This window comes from Balaenoptera acutorostrata, chromosome 11, assembly GCF_949987535.1.
Source record: "Balaenoptera acutorostrata chromosome 11, mBalAcu1.1, whole genome shotgun sequence".
In the NCBI taxonomy this organism is placed as follows: Eukaryota; Metazoa; Chordata; class Mammalia; order Artiodactyla; family Balaenopteridae; genus Balaenoptera; species Balaenoptera acutorostrata.
The window spans coordinates 102883967-102902766 of NC_080074.1; the positions used below are offsets into that span (position 1 = coordinate 102883967).

At 46.7% G+C, this 18800-nt stretch overlaps 1 protein-coding gene across 1 annotated transcript; it reads left to right on the top strand.

Annotated features, from left to right (window-relative positions):
• The first annotated feature begins 1471 nt into the window (after positions 1-1471).
• Positions 1472-11157, top strand: FGF23 (fibroblast growth factor 23). The gene is made up of 3 exons (XM_057555892.1): positions 1472-1769; positions 7495-7598; positions 8972-11157. The coding sequence occupies exons 1-3, from the start codon at positions 1574-1576 to the stop codon at positions 9404-9406; spliced, it is 735 nt and encodes a 244-aa protein (XP_057411875.1). The 5' UTR covers positions 1472-1573; the 3' UTR covers positions 9407-11157.
• Positions 11158-18800: the final 7643 nt, after the last annotated feature.

The following is an 18800-nucleotide window of genomic DNA, read 5'->3' on the forward strand; positions in this document are numbered from 1 at the left end:
GGGAAAAGTAAATGAGTTACTACAAGTAAAGCACATCATAAACCCAATAAGTGCCATGTGTCTCCGAGATCATTATCGGAGCAGCCGCCTAGGGACGCGGAAGACCCTGTCCCGGCTCTCCTGTTTATTTGCTTTGAGACTCTGGACGTGTAAACCCCAAGAGTTCCATTTCTTCGTGTCTAAACTTAAAATATGGATAACGCCTGGTGAGTCTACCTCACAGAGTGGCAGTGAGGTTCAGATGAGCGAATACACGTGAAAATGCTTTGTAAACTATAAAAACATGTGTATGGGCAGGATAACAAATGCCATTTCTTCGTGCCTGCGTCTGTGTGACCACCCTTCCCATGGTGCCTTCTGCGATGGTTCCTGACTTTCCCCTGCCTCTGTGTTAGCTGGGAGCTCCTGGGGCACGGATCACGTCACCCTCCTCTTCCAGCAGCCCTGATCTCTAGCCTGCCACCCGCATGAGGTCTGCACTCAGTAGAGGGGACGTGGGAAGAGCAACCGTCCCTCGCATGTATGTTCTTCCAGAAGGCGTGCAGTGGCTTGCCCCCCAGGGGTGGCACGTGATAGGACTGTCGCCCCACATCAGAGGACACGTCTAGTCCCAGAAGCCAGGCCCCCCACAGGGGACGCCTGGACTGTGGCTCTGCTCCTGGGACCCTCCCGGGCTCCGCTCCCTGTGCTTAGCCAGCAGACTTGCCATCTTCTTGAGGTTTCTGAATTCACATCCACGCTATTGGAGAGACCACAATACCAGTGGAGTTGCCCTTGGCAGTTCAAATCAGGGAAACCGAGCAATCGAACCTCAGCATTCCGTAAAGGAGCAGGGACTCTGGGGCCTTTCTTCTTTCGTCCCGTCTCGAAACCCTCCCAAGGTTGCAACTTTGCTTTTGTGCCTCTGTCTCGGTCTCCCATATCTTCACGAGGAGGGGGTCTCAGAGGACGCCACTGCCTGGTACTGACCTGGATTCCTTCTGTATCCCTCAAAACACCCACTTAGGGCTGTGCACAGACAAAGCTCTGGGTGCTTAGTTCCTGATTGGAATTTAAAAGACTGAGAAAAACAACATGAGTGGACTTGATGGGAGATTAATTGCACAGGCATCTGTTGACTGCATGACTGAAGCTGGATTTTTTCGGAACCACTGGCTGCCTTCGCATTTCCTGGTGGAAGTGGGGCAGGTCAGCAGACAACCCAGTGTCGTAGATAACTTTTGCCCACACATCATTCACTTTTGGGAGCGTTGGCTTGAAATTGAGGGGTGTGTGTGTGTGTGTGTGTGTGTGTGTGTGTGTGTCTGGAACCGACGTGCCTTCCGTGAGCCTCAGAGATCCCTGTATTCTCTTCAAATGGGCTGATTACAACACAGAGGATGTGGACGGTGGAGTTTTTCCTGTTTGATGTCACACTGCTACCCTTTAAAAGTCTGAGGGAAAAAAAGGAGGGAATGCAGCCTAGGAGCCTCAGGCCAGAAACCAGCAAGGAAGAGGAGAAACAGGCCAGGGAGGCCAGGCGCAGAGCCAGGGTCGGGTTTCAGACTCCACACCAGCCATTCAGAGAGCCGCGATGCTGGGGGCCTGCCTGGGCCTCTGGGTCTGCACCCTGGGCTGTGCGGTCCACGCCTATCCCAACACGTCCCCGCTGCTGGGCTCCAGCTGGGGTGGCCTGACCCATCTGTACACGGCCACGGCCAGGAACAGCTACCACCTGCAGATCCACAGGGACGGCCACGTGGATGGCTCACCCCAGCAGACCATCTACAGTAAGTTGGGGCTCCGTCCAGGCTGGGAAGAAGGGGGACTGATCTGTGCCTCCGCCTGCAGGGACTTGGGGAGGCCTTGGCTGGACCAGAGGGCTAATCCAGCCTCCTAGCTTCTCGCCCAGGAGCCATGAGTGTATGCGTGTGTGTGCGCGCGTTTAAACCTTGGGAGAAGATTCTGCCACCTCCCCAATTAGTGTGTATTGGTTTCTCCCAACAAGAATAATTTCCGTCTTAACTAAAATCCATCTTCCCACAACAGCAGCCACTTTCTCTGTGTCCTGTCCAAAGAGTCAAAAAACGTACAAAAGACAGGCAAGGAGGCTGGGAAGAAAAGAAGTCAGATCGGTCAGTAGACACTGAGTTTTGGCTCATGAACTTTGGACTGGGTTAACGGTAGAGGTTGTGAAGATTTCTGTACCAGACCAGGGCTTGGAATAGGTAAACCCAGAGGCTCTTTCCAACTCAGATCTTCTAGTATGCTGGCCTTACGAAAGTTCTCAGGGAAGATGTATTAAAGACTAGACTGTCCAGGAATCCTGTCTTGATGAGTCTGACCCAGTGCATCCATCCATCCATCCAACAATCATCATCCAACAAGCTTACTAGGGGCTTCAGTGGAACCCAGCATGCTATGAGCTGGGGAGTCTTCTCTGTGGAGCTGAAAGGTCCACTTATTAGCAAATTAATCTGGTTGGGACCTCACTGAAAACATGAGACAACCAGAATGTTTTTAAAGATTAGGTTTGTGGAAAGTTGGACCACAGTCCGCAATAGTCAATCAATTAGCTGTGCTTCCGATGTCCCCAGAAGGATTAATGGGGTGGGAGGAGGACGGATATTGAAAAAGACAAGGTCTTCTATTTTAGGAGAACCTGTAAAAATTAAGGATACAGAAAAATGCCAACTGATTCAAAATAGATCCAATCAGAGGAAGGAAAGAATAAGCACAGTCTCTGTTTAATTAAAGACAATTTCTTATAGGAATAATGACTTGCCCTTTATTGTTGCACTAAATTATTCTGTAATTTCGCTGTGGCCTTGCTATATGCAAGACATTCATTCTGCTAAGAGTCAAAGGACCTTAAACCTGGTAGTGAGAGAGATGCATGTGCAAAGCCAAGAGTTCGGATCTCTTCAGGTGCTCAGTGGATGGTGACAGGAGGTGAAAGAAAGGAGGAAGTTCTCCCCAAATACCAAACAGGTTCCAGAACTCAGGGGAACATAGTAGGATTCAGGAGTCAACAGCTGGGAAGCCAAGTTTGAGTCCTATGGCAAAAAATCTGAAATAAATCTGGATACAGTTGATGCATCCAAAGTATCACTCGTTTTATTCAATGGATATTTAGCAGAACCTACAACATGTCTGACATCATGCAAAGCTCTGTGGCTTCAAAAGAAGACCAGCCTTTCAAGCACCTCCAGGTTTTCAACCCATCGTGTCTCCCAGCTCATGATGAGCTTTGAGAAAACACAGTTTTGCCCTCTCGTGGAAGGCCGCCCTCACTTCAAGATGAGAGGTGATTTAAAATGCAGGACAGTAGATTATGGTAAATTATTTTGATTCTCCTACATGGAAAGGGCTGCAGATAATTAGAGAATGCTTATAAAATTTCTCTATAATTACAGAATCCTTTTGATGAAAGGAAGCCCCCAAAGACATGGCCTGGTGGTGGGAGGGGGAGGGCTGTGAGTGGTGCCCGGAGGGGGTAGGGCTCAGCCCACTGAGTTTGCAGCATGAATCATAGAATTTTCCCTCTTATATCCACTGACCTCAGGCCCCGAGAAGGCACAGAGAGCTAGTTGGAATGGATTAAAATGACTGAGAGGAAGCAAAGTGAATTGAACTGATTTTAGATTTTTTTTTTTTTTTTTACAGAAATGTGATTTTGTGTTGTCATATAAAGAACCTACTAAGCCTTGTGTCTCTGGCAATTAAGAAACCTGGGAAGGGACTGAGTCAGGGGCGGGAGAGAGACACTTTTGCTAGTTTATATAACACTTATACTATTCAGATCAGTTATCATGAGCATTATATATATATATAGATAGACAGACAGATATACACACTAAGATAAAAAGTTACCCAAAAAGGAAAGAAGAAACATTGATGCCTGTAGCTGTGTAGGACAAGTAAGTAACAGGCTGGAGAAGGATTTGTAATGACCTCCCCAATGAACGCAGAGCAACGGTTTTACATTGATGGAAAGGTGTGGAGTGTTTTTTCCCCTCCTAATTAATTACAGATTTCCAGTGAAATGCGGTTCACTTGATTATTGTGCTTTACTAAATTCTTGATTAATAGTTGAGTGCTCAACCCATCTTCGGTTTGTTGATCGTTGTGAAATCATCTGCCTACAAGATTCTATATCCTCGTGACTTGCAGCTGGTGTCAGGGAGTGTCCCCAATGTCTGTCTCCTTCCTACTACGAACAAGGCTACCCTCCCACTCTCCATGAGCCCTGCTTTGTGGCAACAGCAGCAAAGAGATGCTTATTACCCCTGGTTAATATTACTCCCTGGCTCCTGGTCTTTTTACTTCCTCTGCCTTCCCCAATGTCACTTTCTTTACTTGAAGCTGAACTATCCTTGGGCTCTTTAACCCTTCAAAATGTTATCTTTCTTTTGGGGAGCTCAAAGTCCTTTACATCCATCATCTTATTTATCATTTATTGACCATGAGACTAGAATAGGGCAGATAATTTTCTACTTTTATAGCAGAGATTGAGGCAAAGTGGTAATAGTAACAATCACCAGCATTTAGAAAGTGGGTTTACAGCAGATAAAAATATTATCTCCTTACACCCCGAAGACGACCAAATGAAGTAAATGATTCCATATGAGAAAACAGAGGTTCAAGAACTCAGATAACTGGCTTGTGGTCACATAGGCGGTAAATGACCTAGGGGAGACCTGGACCCGGGTCCCATGCTTCTTCTGTATCACGTGCACAGACACGGCATCATGAAAGGAAATGTCCTTTACACCTGCTGGGCTCCAACAGGTGTGGTCCCAGCAGCCAGCGGTTTGTGCCTTCTTTCTGCCACGTGCTGCCCTTGGGTCGGTGCAGACCTGCCTCAGTCACCTGCCCAGGGAGGGCAATCGGCTCTTCCATTTGCTGGACTTTTGCATCGGCTCCTGTGGGTTTGATTCAAGCCTGTGTGTCCTCACGGCAGCAGCTCCCGGTCCCCCTGCAGGCTGTCTTCTGTCCTCACTGGCCCTGGAGACCACGCACACCGGCCACAGGGAACCAGGCACCGGCTGGCAGCTGGCAGAGTGTGGGCTTAGTGTCAGGCGCAGGCCAGCCATCCTCCACAGGGCCTTCCGTCTGCTAAACGTTTTCAAGGCACTTTTCTACAGCATCATCCCATTTGATCCTAGTTGCAACCCTGGGAAGCAGGCAGGGCAGCTGTGATTCTTCTCTCTTCCCAGCTGAGGACACCGAGACGAGAGCGATGACTTGCCCAAGGCTACAGAGTTAGTACAGGGCATAACAGGGACCAGAAACCTAGCGCCCCAGTTCCAGGCTCCTGGCTCAGCACCTCTCCCCTGACCGCCTCGGGGGTACCGTGACCTGGCGGCCTCATGACCGTGGCCTGGATCTCGGCCCTTGATTTTATCTTCTGAGGCTTGTTGTGATGTCAGCTGGAGACGAGCTCCAGGGTTGTGGGCAGAAGATGTTAGGGTCACTGACCTGAGTTTCCTGAGTTTGAATCTTGCCTTGGTTTCCTCATGATTTAAATTGGGAGGCTGCCACTTCCAATATTAATACTGGTGACATTAACAACATAGCTGGTTTAGTGGGGTTTTGGGGGGGGATTCTTTTCTTATTTATTTATTTATTTATTTATTTATTTATTTATTTTTGGCCGCGACCCATGGCATGTGCGATCTTAGTTCCCCGACCAGGGATTGAACCTTCACCCCCTGCAGTGGAAGCGCAGAGTCTTAATCACTGGACCACCAGGGAAGTTCCCGTAGCAGCTGTTTTGAGAGTTTAAAATGTGCCAAATACTCAGAGTGCAACATCTCAAAAACAGTTACAAAGTGTAATTTTTTTCCCCCCCAAGTAGACTGAAAATTCATCAGGCTAGAAACAATTTCTTACACGTTCCTTATGTCTCTCTCAGGCCTTCTCTCAACATTAACCGTAGATCTGAGACTCACAGGCAGACCCCGTTACGGAGCATTTAATATCCTCCGCACCTCCCATTCCCCACCCCACTTCCAGAAGCTTCCGTCAAGCCTAATCCTTAGCCAAACTTGGAAACCAATGACCTCTCCTCTTTGGCCCTCTGCCTGGGCTTGCTCCCAGCCTCATGGCCTCTGCCCCACATCATTCTGACTTCTCTGTGCTCAGCTAGTGTCTAGTATTGCCTGCCGCTCTCCTTGGAGGGCTCTGTTCTGAGCCTACATGGGGTAGATCTGGGCTATAAGTCACCCCACGAGGCACCATCAGTTACTGGGCACAGATGCCTGGCGTTTCCACCCTCTCCAGGCTACATTTCTAGAAGACTCGACCCCCTGCCTGGGCTACCTCCCTGGGAACTGTGAGGCCAAATGAGATGTGTGGGGAAATTCTGTGGTCGGCAAAGGGAAGAGGCCCCGAGACCTAAAGAGATGATTCTAGTAGAAAATGTCAGGTAATTAAACAGCATCTGGGGAGGAAGTCTTGCTGAATTAGCACTCATATCACACCTTTTATGGTCTCATTGTACCCTTGCTACAAAACAGAAACTTTATTTATTTAACTCTTCACTGGTACTTGTTAGAATTGCACATCCCCACGGGGGCGGCCGAGGGGCGGTCACACTTAAAGCTGTTGTCAGTTACTCAGGGCGTAGGTGGTGTGAATGGGTTTCAGGCCTTTGTCCAGGGCTAGTTTTTGAGAAGGGCTGCACCTGGGGGGCACCACCAAGTGAGAAAAGGACCACGAATAGCGATGAAGAAGCAAGAAGTAATTCCCTGCATCCCAGAATCTACTGACATGGAAAGATAAACCATCTGCTTCTAAGTGGCTCACTCTAGGGCGGCACTAGACACGTGAACTTATTAAAGCAGGTGAGGAGATACACGCTCTGATAGAGGCGAGTCGGAGCGGCTGAGAAGAAAGAACAGGCCATTCTGATTAGAGAGATTAGGAAAGTCTCCATACAGTAGTGACATCTGAGCCTGGCCTTGAAGCATGAGTGACCTCGATAAGCAGAGGGGGGAGGACAAGATCCATCCGAATACACTTCTTGACACATAAAGGGTGCTGACTGCTGTATCACTGAGTCCTGCACGGCTACCTGGGTGGAGGATCAAGCTGGATGCTTGAAAGACATCTGGGCATAGATTTAAAAATCACAAAATCAGAAAGCTTGGGAGGACGTGGCCACCGCCACAAACATTAAGAAGTACGAGCCAGGCAAAGGGGAAAATAGAGAGAGTCCAAGCAGAGAGAGAAACATGTCGGTACAGGTGGAAGAAAGCTGGGAGTTCAGGGTGCTCCCTACAGGCAGGAGGAGAAGCAGGAGGCAAGGTGGGGGGTGGGGGTGGGTGGGGCGGTGGGGGGGTAGAGGGGGGCAGGGTGCGGGGGAGGGGAGGTCAGAAGAAGGAGGCTGAACAAGGACAAGAGGAGGCTTCTGTGAACTCATCACCACCCTTAAGATCAATCAAGGGAGGATCCTTGGAGGTAGGGGCTGGATGTGAAGCCAGGTTTTGACCTGAATGACTTTCTCCATAGGTGCCCTGATGATCAGATCTGAGGATGCAGGCTTCGTGGTGATAACAGGGGTGATGAGCAGGAGATATCTCTGCATGGACCTCAGAGGCAACATTTTTGGATCTGTGAGTTTCTTTTTGTGCTGGATCATTATTTGCAAATAACTATCTCATTGCTCTGGCAAAATGTAGAATCTTATAGCTTAAAGATTCCACTTGCAGATTACCTTGGTGATGTTTTTTCACTGAGTACTTTTTTCCATCTAAGTATCAGATGCTCAGGTTTATACAGCTGAGGTCTGAACCCAGGCCATCTGGCTTTGGAGCACCTGGGCTCTCAGTCTCTAGTCCCACCTGCCCTTTGGTCCCCATTTTTTAACTAGCACAGCACCTTGTCTGCAGTCACATACGTTCATGTTGGAAAGTCCATTAGAAAGAAAGGGTGAGAAGCCACTGGGGTCTCATGATCTTGTTACTAGACATCCTTGACCTTGGGCAAGTCCCCTATTTCTCTCAACTTCAGTTTCCTCACCTGGAAAAAGTCAAGTGGGATGGACCATGTGCCCCGTGGGCCCCCCCCTCCCAAATCAAGATCTGTAACGAACTCCCTCGGCCCCGGCTGTGATGGCTGGTCTTTTGGATTGGTGAGCAAGGGCTTTCCCAAACTACAGGGCGCAGCATATTCCAAAGCACGGGGGCATTGGACACAAGCAGGACTGTGGATCTCAGAAGCTCCTCCCACCAGAAATTCCAAGAGAGCAATTACTTTCTGTTTTACTTACTGCTGTGTCCCAGCACCTACCATAGTATCTGGCCCAAAGTAGATAAATATCCTTTGAACAAATATAGATAAATAAGTACATAAATACCTGCTGACCGCATATAGGCATATACAGAGTCCTCGTCTGTCAAATACGTACTTCGTGGACTTTTGAGGATTAAAGGACATCCTATGTAACGGTCCTAGCAGGCACTCAGCAAAACGCAGCACCAGTTAGTGGCAGAGCTAGGGCTCACGTAGGTCACCTGGTGATGAAGCTCACGTCCCTAATTCCCAAACTCTGTTCTGCCTCCGAGGGGCAGTCTCCTTACTTATATGTGGCCCTACAAACCCCAGCCCACCTTCGTCCAGGTGAGGAGACAGACCGAAGCCACCTCTGAGCCAAAAACAAAAGGCAGAGAGAGGGCAGGCCTCCGTCCAGAAAGCAGACACAGAGGCGCCGGCTCCGACCAGCCCGGCCCCAGGCAGCCAAGTGCCGGCGGCGGGTCCCCAGGCGGGGCCGCGAGGTCCCCAAGGCTGTCCCCACCTGCCAGTCGTAACCGCAGTTCGGAAATGAGTGGAAATCACTTTTGCCCAGCAGGGCACCACGGGGTTAAAGGCAAGGCCCGAGCAGAGTGGGTGGGAGGACTGGGGTCCCGGGGTGGAGCTGGTCCCATCCAGCCCCCCCCCCCCCCCCCGAGAGCTTCGGCCTCACCCGGTCGCCCCGCCCCGCTTTCAGCATCACTTCAGCCCCGAGAGCTGCAGGTTCCGGCAGCGGACGCTGGAGAACGGCTACGACGTGTACCACTCGCCGCAGCACCGCTTCCTCGTCAGCCTGGGCCGGGCCAAGCGGGCCTTCCTGCCGGGCACCAACCCGCCCCCGTACGCGCAGTTCCTGTCGCGCAGGAACGAGATCCCGCTGCTGCACTTCGCCACCGCGCGGCCCCGGCGCCACACGCGCAGCGCGCACGACGGCGGGGACCCGCTGAGCGTGCTCAAGCCGCGCGCCCGCGCCACGCCCGCGCCCGCCTCCTGCTCCCAAGAGCGGCCCAGCGCCGAGGACAGCGGCCCTGCGGCCAGCGACCCGCTCGGGGTGCTCCGCGGCCTCCGGCTGGACGCGCGCGCCGGGCCGGGGGGCGCCGAGCGCTGCCGGCCCTTCCCCAGCTTCGCTTAGGGCGGCCCAACTCGGAAAGCCAAACCGCCTGGGGCGCGGGCTGGAGGTGGGGCGAACCGGCTCCCCTTCCTCCCTTGGCGGGAGGTCCCCGGGGGATTGCCCTTGGAGGCCGGAGGGATGGAGCCCCTCGCCTTCCTCCTCCCACCTGGACGCGCTCCCTTGGGAGAGAAGGGGTTCCCTCCCCCCCAGCCCTTCCTCTTCCCTCTCCTCTCCTCTCCATCAGTCTAGCATTAAGAACAGGGGCTTAGTGAGTTGACCAGCCGGGAGGTGAAGCGGGGAGCCCAAGCCAGCGGCTTCTCCACTGCCCCCTGCTTTATGCCATCTGCCTGGACCCTGTTGGCAGGGTTTGAGTTTGCAACCTTGACCTGGGGGATTAACAGCTCGACTGAGCAAAACCCATGAAAATCCTAACCTCAAGCCTTCGTTCTTCCTTCAGCATTTCTGGAGAAGGGCCGTCAACAAGACTGGGGGTAGGCTGGTCAAAACTTAGCCAGAATGACCGCCCAGAGGACGGAGGCAGGGATCAAGCTAGAGACACGAGCTCCTTACAGGATGGCCCCTTGCTCTGCTCTCTCCCTCTGTGCAGCCAAAGCCCGGCCCAGAGTGACCCTGCTCTTCCCACGTGGCCCCTGCCTCTTGGCCCTACCTTTGGCTTGAGTGAATTGGGCCTGAGGAGGAGTTTTGGTCTTGGCTCCCGAAAATCTACCCTGCTAGGATTTGTTTTTCAAAATGGAAATAAATTCAAACTCTCCCAAGAGGCCCTTCATTAAGCCTCTGCTTCCAGGTTGGGTGGTGATCCATTCTGGATGAATTAGCCAAATGTTGCAAGCAGGGGCCTTGTGACAACGGGACTGCTCTGGGTTGGGTTTTTGTGCCAACTGTGTCCTTTTGTGAAGTGGCATCGGGGATTCCGGGGAAAGAAGTCCAACCACCAGGGATCACAGTGTAGGAGTCAGGAAAAGCCAGCACTGCCAGCTCTCCACCATGACCGCAACCCGCCCTGTAGCCGTGGCTAGAGGCTTAGCTAAAACACTCCTGGGCGGGCGTGTCTGGGTCTTACTCCACTCGGACGTCCTGGGGGCACCAAATGAAGACAGCTTTCAGTCCCAGGAGCCCCAGCACTACGCTGAGGAAAACCAACCCTCACAGAACAGCTGAGCACCAGGCAGGGGGAGACTGATGACTTAGTCATCCTCAGGGGCCCCATCTCCTACCTCTATTTAAATGGCCACCTGAAGAGCAGAATATGAACAAGCAGAGTAGATGCGAACAGCAGCTCCCTCCCAGTCACCTTCTCCCCCTACTGCCATCACGAACCCAACCTGAGAAACTGATCCGTTCTTTTACTTATGAGAGAAACATTGGCCAACTGCTCTCACCTATGGTTTTAGGCTGATCTTGAAGGATGAGTTCCTATTTCAAAACACTCAGACTATGTATAATAACTATATAGCAGTGCATGGCAACTATTTTCTCTATACTTTTCATTTTCCGTTCGAGATATTATAGTGTATAAAAGCTACTGGAAACCTAAATGGAAAGGACTTAGGCGGAAAACTGGTTCATTGGGGTTTTCTCTTTGGCAGAGCTAAGAGAGCCTCACAATGTCTTATGTCACTTAGCACGTGGCAATATTTATTTATTTATTTGGAAGATTTTTGCCTATCGCTCTATATTTATGGATATTTATAAAAATGTAACCCCACCTTTTTCCTTTCTTCTTTTAAAAAAATAAAATGTATCTCAGCTTCTCTTAGCTTTTCCTTTTTGTATGACTACACAAAAGTACATCAAAATATGAGAATAAAAGGAATTATGGGAGGAATTATGGGAGGGGAGCACTGGGAAAATCTAGAGAGAGCAAAGTTGAAAAATTTCAGAATTTTAAAATATTCAAGGTTTTTTCCATACACAAATGAACTCAGCAATTTTGATGAATTCAGACAGAATTATTGAAAATAAGGAAAAAGTTTTAATCAATACTGGATTTCTGATCACTCTAGCTTGTGTTTCCTTTAAAGAGAGAAATTTTTTTTTGTTTGAAAAATACCCACAGACACAGCCACATCAAGATCCCAGTAAACTTCTAAAGAAAGATGACACATTCCAGGCTCTGGAAGAAATAAGGGGAAATGGCCCACAGTCAAGAGAAAATTCAATCACTAGAAACCAACCATTAGATGACCCAGATCTTGGAATTAGCAGCAGGAACTTTAAAGCAGCTATTATAAATATATTTAAGGGTTTTAAAGGAAGGAATGGTAGTAAGGAACAAATAGATCAGGAATCTCAAAAGAGAAAAAGAAATAATAAAAAGAACCAAGTAGAAATCAAAAATTGAAAGATACAATATCAGAAATAATAAATTTATTAAATGAGCTTAATAGTAGATTGAAGATGACAGAACAATCATTGAAGATAATAAAGTTAACATGTAATCTAATCTGAAGAAAGAAAAAATATGTTAAAAAAATAATGACCAGAGTCTCAGTGATCTGTGTGACAATATAAAACTGTCCAAAATATGTGTAAGTGGCGTCCCAAGAAAGGAGCAGAAAGAGTTGAGGAATAATATTTGAAGATACAATGGCTGAAATTTTCCCCAAATTGATGAAAAACTAATGTACTGATAAAAGAAGCTCAGCAAACCTCAAGAAAAAGAAAAACAAAGAAAATCACAGTCAAACTGTGATTTGAGTATATCACAGACTTCTGAAAGCAAGGATAAAATCTTGAAAGCTGCTGCAGAAAAATGAAACTTTAGGTATATGTGAACAGCTATGCACAACTGATTTCTCATCATAAACAAGGGAAGCCATAAGGCGTTGAAAAGGCTGAAAGAAAATAAAGCTACATACCCAGAATTACATACCCTGCCAGAACATCCTTCAAAAGTGGGGAGGGGGAAATGAAGGTGAAGTAAAAATTGAGAGAACTTGTTGCCAGGCTGAAAAGAAATAACACCATATGGAAAAACTATAGAAAACAAAGAACGGCATCAGAAATAGTAAAAGTGTGGGTAAATTCAAACAGCTACAAATATGTGATATACTTTCTTCTCTTGGTTTCTTTAAAATACCACTTAAAGCAAGAATTACAACACTGGACTGTGTGGCAGAATTTCCACACAGGATGGGAAGGGTAAATGAAGGAGACGGTTGCAAGATTGTAACCCTGTAGGTGAAAGTCATACAACATGAATTCTAACTAGACTGTGATAAGAATATATGCATATTATAATTCCTAAAGTACCTCCAATAATAAAAACAATCGAAGGGGTGTTGACAAAAGCCACTAAAAGTATTAAAAAGAGAATACTAGGGCTTCCCTGGTGGCGCAGTGGTTGAGAGTCTGCCTGCCGATGCGGGGGACACAGGTTCGAGCCCTGGTCTGGGAGGATCCCACGTGCCGCGGAGCGGCTGGGCCCGTGGGCCACGATTACTGAGCCTGCGCGTCTGGAGCCTGTGCTCCGCAACAAGAGGGGCCGCGATAGTGAGAGGCCCGCGCGCTGCGATGAGGAGTGGCCCCCACTTGCCGCAACTGGAGAAAGCCCTCACACAGAAACCAAGACCCAGCACAGCCAAAAATAAATAAATAAATAAATAAAATATTAAAAAAAAAATACTTTAAAAAAAGAGAATACTAAAAAAATACTCAATTATCCCAAAAGGAGGCAGAAAAGGAAGAACAGTAGAAGAAAAATCAGAGGGGACCAATAGAAAAATGACAGACTAAATCCAACCATATCAATAATTAGATCATATATAAATAAAACACTACAACTAAAGGCAGCAGTGGTCAGACTGCATGAAATAAAAACACCCATTTACATGTTGTCTATAAAAGATGGACTTGAAAGAAAAGAAGGGAAGGATATTATATTAGTTCGCTAGGGCTGCCATAACAAAATGCCACAGACTGGGTGGCTTAAACAACAGAAATTTATCTTCACAGAGCTCTGGAGGCCAGAAGTCCAAGGTCAAGATGCCAGCGGGTTTCATTCCTTCCGAGGCCTCTCACCTTGGCTTAGAGGGCAGCACCTTCTCGCTGCGTCCTCACCTGGTCTTTCCTCCATACTCAGGCATCCCTGGTGTCTCTCAGTGTGAACAAATTTACTCTCCTTTTTAGAACCCAAGCCAGACTGGATTAGTACTTTCCTTATTGGCCCCATTTTAACTTAATTGCCTTTTTAAAGGCCCTCTTCCCAAACACATTCACACATTCTGAGTTACTTGGGGCTAGGACTTCAACACATGAATTTGGGGGGACACAATCCAGTCCATAACAAACATATACAGTGAAAACAGTAAGCATAAGAAGTATGGGCTTACTATATAAATAGCAAACAAAATAGGCTTCAAGTTAAGGAATACTGCCATAGGTAAAGAGGAACGTTTTTTAATGACAAAAGGGTCAATTCATAAGGAAGACATAAAAATCAAAAATGTTTATGTCTCTAAAAACAAAGTAACAAAACACATAAAGCAAAACAGACAAAACTGAAGGGAGGAACAGACAAGTACTAATCTGAGTTGAAATGTGAACCCTCCTCTCTCAGTAACTGAGTAAGCAAACAGGCAAAAAATCAGAAAGGATTAGTGGTATCTAAGCAACACTATCAAGGAACTTCATATAACTTACATTTATAGGGCATCAAACCCGACAACTACAGAAGATAGTCTTTCTGAACAGATGGAAAGTCCATCAACATAGATCACATACAGGCCAACAAACAAGTCTCAATTAACTCAAAAGTTCAAAATCTTACAGAGCAAAATAAATGACTGAATAAATAAATAAACAGGGAGAAGAGTACAATCTCTCAGGCAGAGGAATTCCGAGTAATGTATATGGATACTGTGTCCTTAAGAAGGGGGCATAAACCCCACCGTGCACAGAGATTTCCTTCCAAAAGGTACAGTCAGAAAAGGGGGAAAGAAGAGCCTCTCTGCCGTGGAGAAACCTCACGAACACTGCCTCAGCCAGGTGATCAAGGTCAATATCAAAATCAACACCAACAATCAAATGAAATAAGTCACGTTGACAGTGTGTACTCCTGATATGATGTGATAAAAAACGGTAGTTTGCTTCTGTGGTCTTCTCCCAGAAAACCATAACCCCACTCTCATGAGAAGAACACCAAATTCCAACAGATACACATCCTATAAAACATGATACTAGTCCTTCTCAAAACTGCCAAGGGGGACTTCCCTGGTGGCGCAGTGGTTGAGAGTCTGCCTGCCAAGGCAGGGGACGTGGGTTCGAGCCCTGGTCTGGGAAGATCCCACATGCCGTGGAGCAACTGGGCCCGTGAGCCACAATTACTGAGCCTGCGCGTCTGGAGCCTGTGCTCCGCAACAAGAGAGGCCGCGACAGTGAGAGGCCCGCGCACCGCGATGAAGAGTGGCCCCAGCTCGCCGCAACTAGAGAAAGCCCTCGCACAGAAACGAAGACCCAACACAGCCAAAAATAAATAAATTAAAAAAAAAAAAAAAAAAAAAAAACCTGCCAAGGTCACCAAAACACAAGGAAAGTCTGAGAACCTGTCACAGCCAATAGGAGCCTAAGGAGACGGAACCCCATGTAACACCATGTGGGACGGGGTTGGGAATCCTGGAACAGGAGGAGGACATCAGGTAAAAACCAAGGAAATTTGAATGAACTGTGGACCTTAGTTAATAATACTGATTCATTAGTTAACAAGGGTACCATACTAATGTAAGATATCAATAATAGAGAAAACTGAGCACAGGGTATATGGAACTCCTGCTACCACATTCTCAACGTTTCTGTAAACCTAAAACTATTCTAAAAAATAAAGTCTATTTTAAAATGTACATGGAGACAAAAAGGTCTTGTAACAGCAAAAGAAAATCAAGATAAGGAATTCAGAAACAGACCCACACTTATGTGATCAATTGATTTTTGACAAAGGAACCAAAGCAAGTCAAGGGAAAAGGAAAGTCTCTTCAACAAATGCTGTTGGAACAACCGAAAATCTATGTGACAAACCATGCACCTCAATCCCTCATCTCACACCATACACAAAAACTAATTCCAGAGGGATAAATTGGGAGATTGGGATTGACATATACACACCACTATATATAAAACAGATAACTAATAAGGACCTACTCTATAGCACAGGGAGCTCTGCTCAATACTCTGTAATGACCTATGTGGGAAAAAGAATCCAAAAAAGAGTGGATACATGTATATGTATAACTGAATCACTTTGCTGTACACCTGAAACTAACACAACATTGTAAATCAACTATACTCCAATAAAAATTTTTAAAAAATAAAAATAATAAAAATTTGTACCATGAAAAAAATTAAGTTGACAGTAAAAACAAAAACAAAACAAAACAAATTCCAGATAGATTAAGACCTAAACAAAAAAGGTAAAATTATAAAACTTCTAGAAGAAAACAGAGTATCTCTATAGTTAGGGGGTGAGCAAAGATTTCTTAGAACACAGAAAGCAATAACCACAAAACAAACACAATGGTAAATCAGTCTTATGAAAATGAACAACTTCTCATAAAAAACACTATTAAGAAAATAGTTATATTTTATAACAAATATATAGGCTAGAATATTATAAATATATAAAAGCCTATGTGTGTATACATACACACAGACCTGGAGTAAAGGTCTGACAACTTTCTTGTATATTAAGCGTACACCCACACCTACTCTACGACCAGCCCAAGAGAAATGAAAACACATCCAGAAAAAGACTTGTAAAAAAGAAGAATTTGTAGCAGCTTTTTCAAAATACTCCCAAACTGGAAATGGTCCACATGTCACCAATAGAACAGATAAACTGTGGTATGTTCATTCACACAATGGAATTCAATGCAATAGTAACAAGGAAGACCTAGATTAGCAGTGAGCACATCCGACACCCAGACGTTGGTTTCTAAATACCATTTCCACTGAAAGCAAATGGCTCCAGGGCTCTTTGGAGAAAAAGCTGATTCCCAGGACTGAGGCTGGGAAAGAATAAGATGATTCTGGAGCATCTTGTTAGTCAGAAAAGAAAGAAGTGCTTAAAGAATGATGGGAATATCCCAACAGAACACAAGAAGCAGCTGCGAAGTGTTCCCACAGGACAAATTTGGGACAATCTGAGCATCAAATAATGATAGTACTGGAATTTAAGTCATTGAATAAGAATCCCTGAGTTCATAGTGATATATATAAATAAGTAGGGGAGAAGGGAAAGTTCTTCCTTACTGTATAATACCAACTAATACATAAACAAAAATAGAGATAGAAAATTATCAATGGAGGCTAAAAGTGTGGGTGACAGTTTCATGAGGAACCAGATAAACAGTCATTTGACGGCAGATGGACTTGGTGATACCACTCATGCACCTCCTGACAAGACTCACCAAGGACACATCCTTCCTCGTGTGCTTCTGACAAAGAAGCATAACCTGAATCTAATAATGAGAAGCATCAGAAAAACCTAATAACTAGCCTGTAGCCTGTAATTTTTCTTTTAACAACTGGGTCAAGAAAGACAAAGAAAGGCTAAGGAACAGTTCCAGATCAAAGAAGAATGAAGAGGCATGACAATGAAATGCAGCACGTGGTCCTGGACTGGATGCTGGGTGGGGGGGGGGGGGGGGGGCGGTGAGGAAAAATTAGCCAGAAGGCACACGGATGGAATAACTGACAAAATTTAAATATGGTCTGTTGCCCCGATAATAAATTCTATCAATATCAACCTTCCTGATTTTGATATTTATTCTGTGGCTGTATATAAGAACATCTTTGATCTTAAGATTAACACACATTGAAATTTTGCAGGGGAAAAAGGGCATGATGTCTCCAACTTACTCTCAAATGTTTCTGGGGGAAAAGACACACACGAGCGTGAACGACAAAGCAAATGGGGCAAAAGGTAAGCAAGTGGTGAATCCGGGTAAAGAGATTAACACAAGGAGTTTCTTGGATCACTCTTGCCATTTTTCTGTAGGTCTGACATATCAAAACCAAAAGGTTACCAAAACACACATACATAATTATAATTATTCTCCATTTAACATGAGGAAACAGCAGCTCAGGGATATTAAGAGACTTGCTTGGCCACGATACTAGAAGAACTTGAATGCAGGTTTTCTGACCACAAACCTTCCCTGTGTCACTGCCCAGTCCCACCAGACATTAATCCATCAATAGACGACGCCTTGGCACAGGCCACAGAGCCATGCCTCCCTCCCCCATCCGCTCTGCTCTCTGCCCCCGTCTCCTGTTGCCTGCCCAGCGCCCCCCAAGCTCGGGTCCCACACGCAGAGCTCGACCCCTCTTCGGGCCCCCGTGCCCCCCATTCCATCTGGGTTGCTCTCCTCCCACAGATGAGCAGAGTCGCCTTGGGTCCTCCAAGCCCACCCAAGGAAGCCCTTCTGCACGTCCCCCAAAGAAAGCAGCACGCCTCCCTCGGCGCCCGATTCATTTCCTTCCATTGCATTGACCACAATGACAGGTTATGTATTGATCCTCCCCGACGGAGTACCGGCTCCACAAGGACGGGGACTTGGTCTAGTTTTTGTTCACTGCTATATATTCGCAGTTCTTGTAACAGTCTAATAGTTCTTATAATAGCCTGGCATGTGTGTGCTATGCTCGAAATATAGTTACCAAGTGACTAAATAAATGAATAGAGGCATGTGATTCCAATGAAATGTGCAACAGAGTTTTTCTGGAAATTGACCAGTTGGTTCTAACATGTGCATAGAATAGAGGTGCTCACCCTACAAGGTACTCAGCTGCAAAGCGACAGTAACTGAGGGTGCCAGTGTGACGGGAACCCAGAGCTTGCACTAAACCAGAACAGAGCCCACACGCTCCGGCAAATGTGGGGGAGTGGGGGTCTGACCGAGAACCACCAGCCACCTGGGAAAAGAAAGACTCCTAATAACGATGCTGGGGTAACTGTTTCAGCATACGGAAAAATAAAAACTTGAATTCTGACCTTATACCGTACAAAAATAAATTCCAGATAATTTAAAGATTTAACGTTTAAAAAAATCCTGTAACACTGTAAGGAAAAGGAGATTAGGATATGACCTCATGGTAGAGAAGGCTTCTTAAAGACACCCTCAACTCCCCCCAAACCATAAAGGACAAGGTATATCGGTTTGACTTCAAAATAAAAAACACGTGAAAAAAATGTATGGTAACGTATGCAAGAGACCAGTGAACTGGAGGATGTTTGCAAGGTCTCCTGTAACTCACTAAGAAAACGCCCCACAGCCCAACAGAAAACCAGACCAAGAATGGACGGTGGTGACTCACCAGGGAGGGGAGCCTCACTGTCAACACGCACGTGAAAACACGGCCCAGACTCCAGCAGTCACAGAAAAGCTCGTGGTAACGGTGG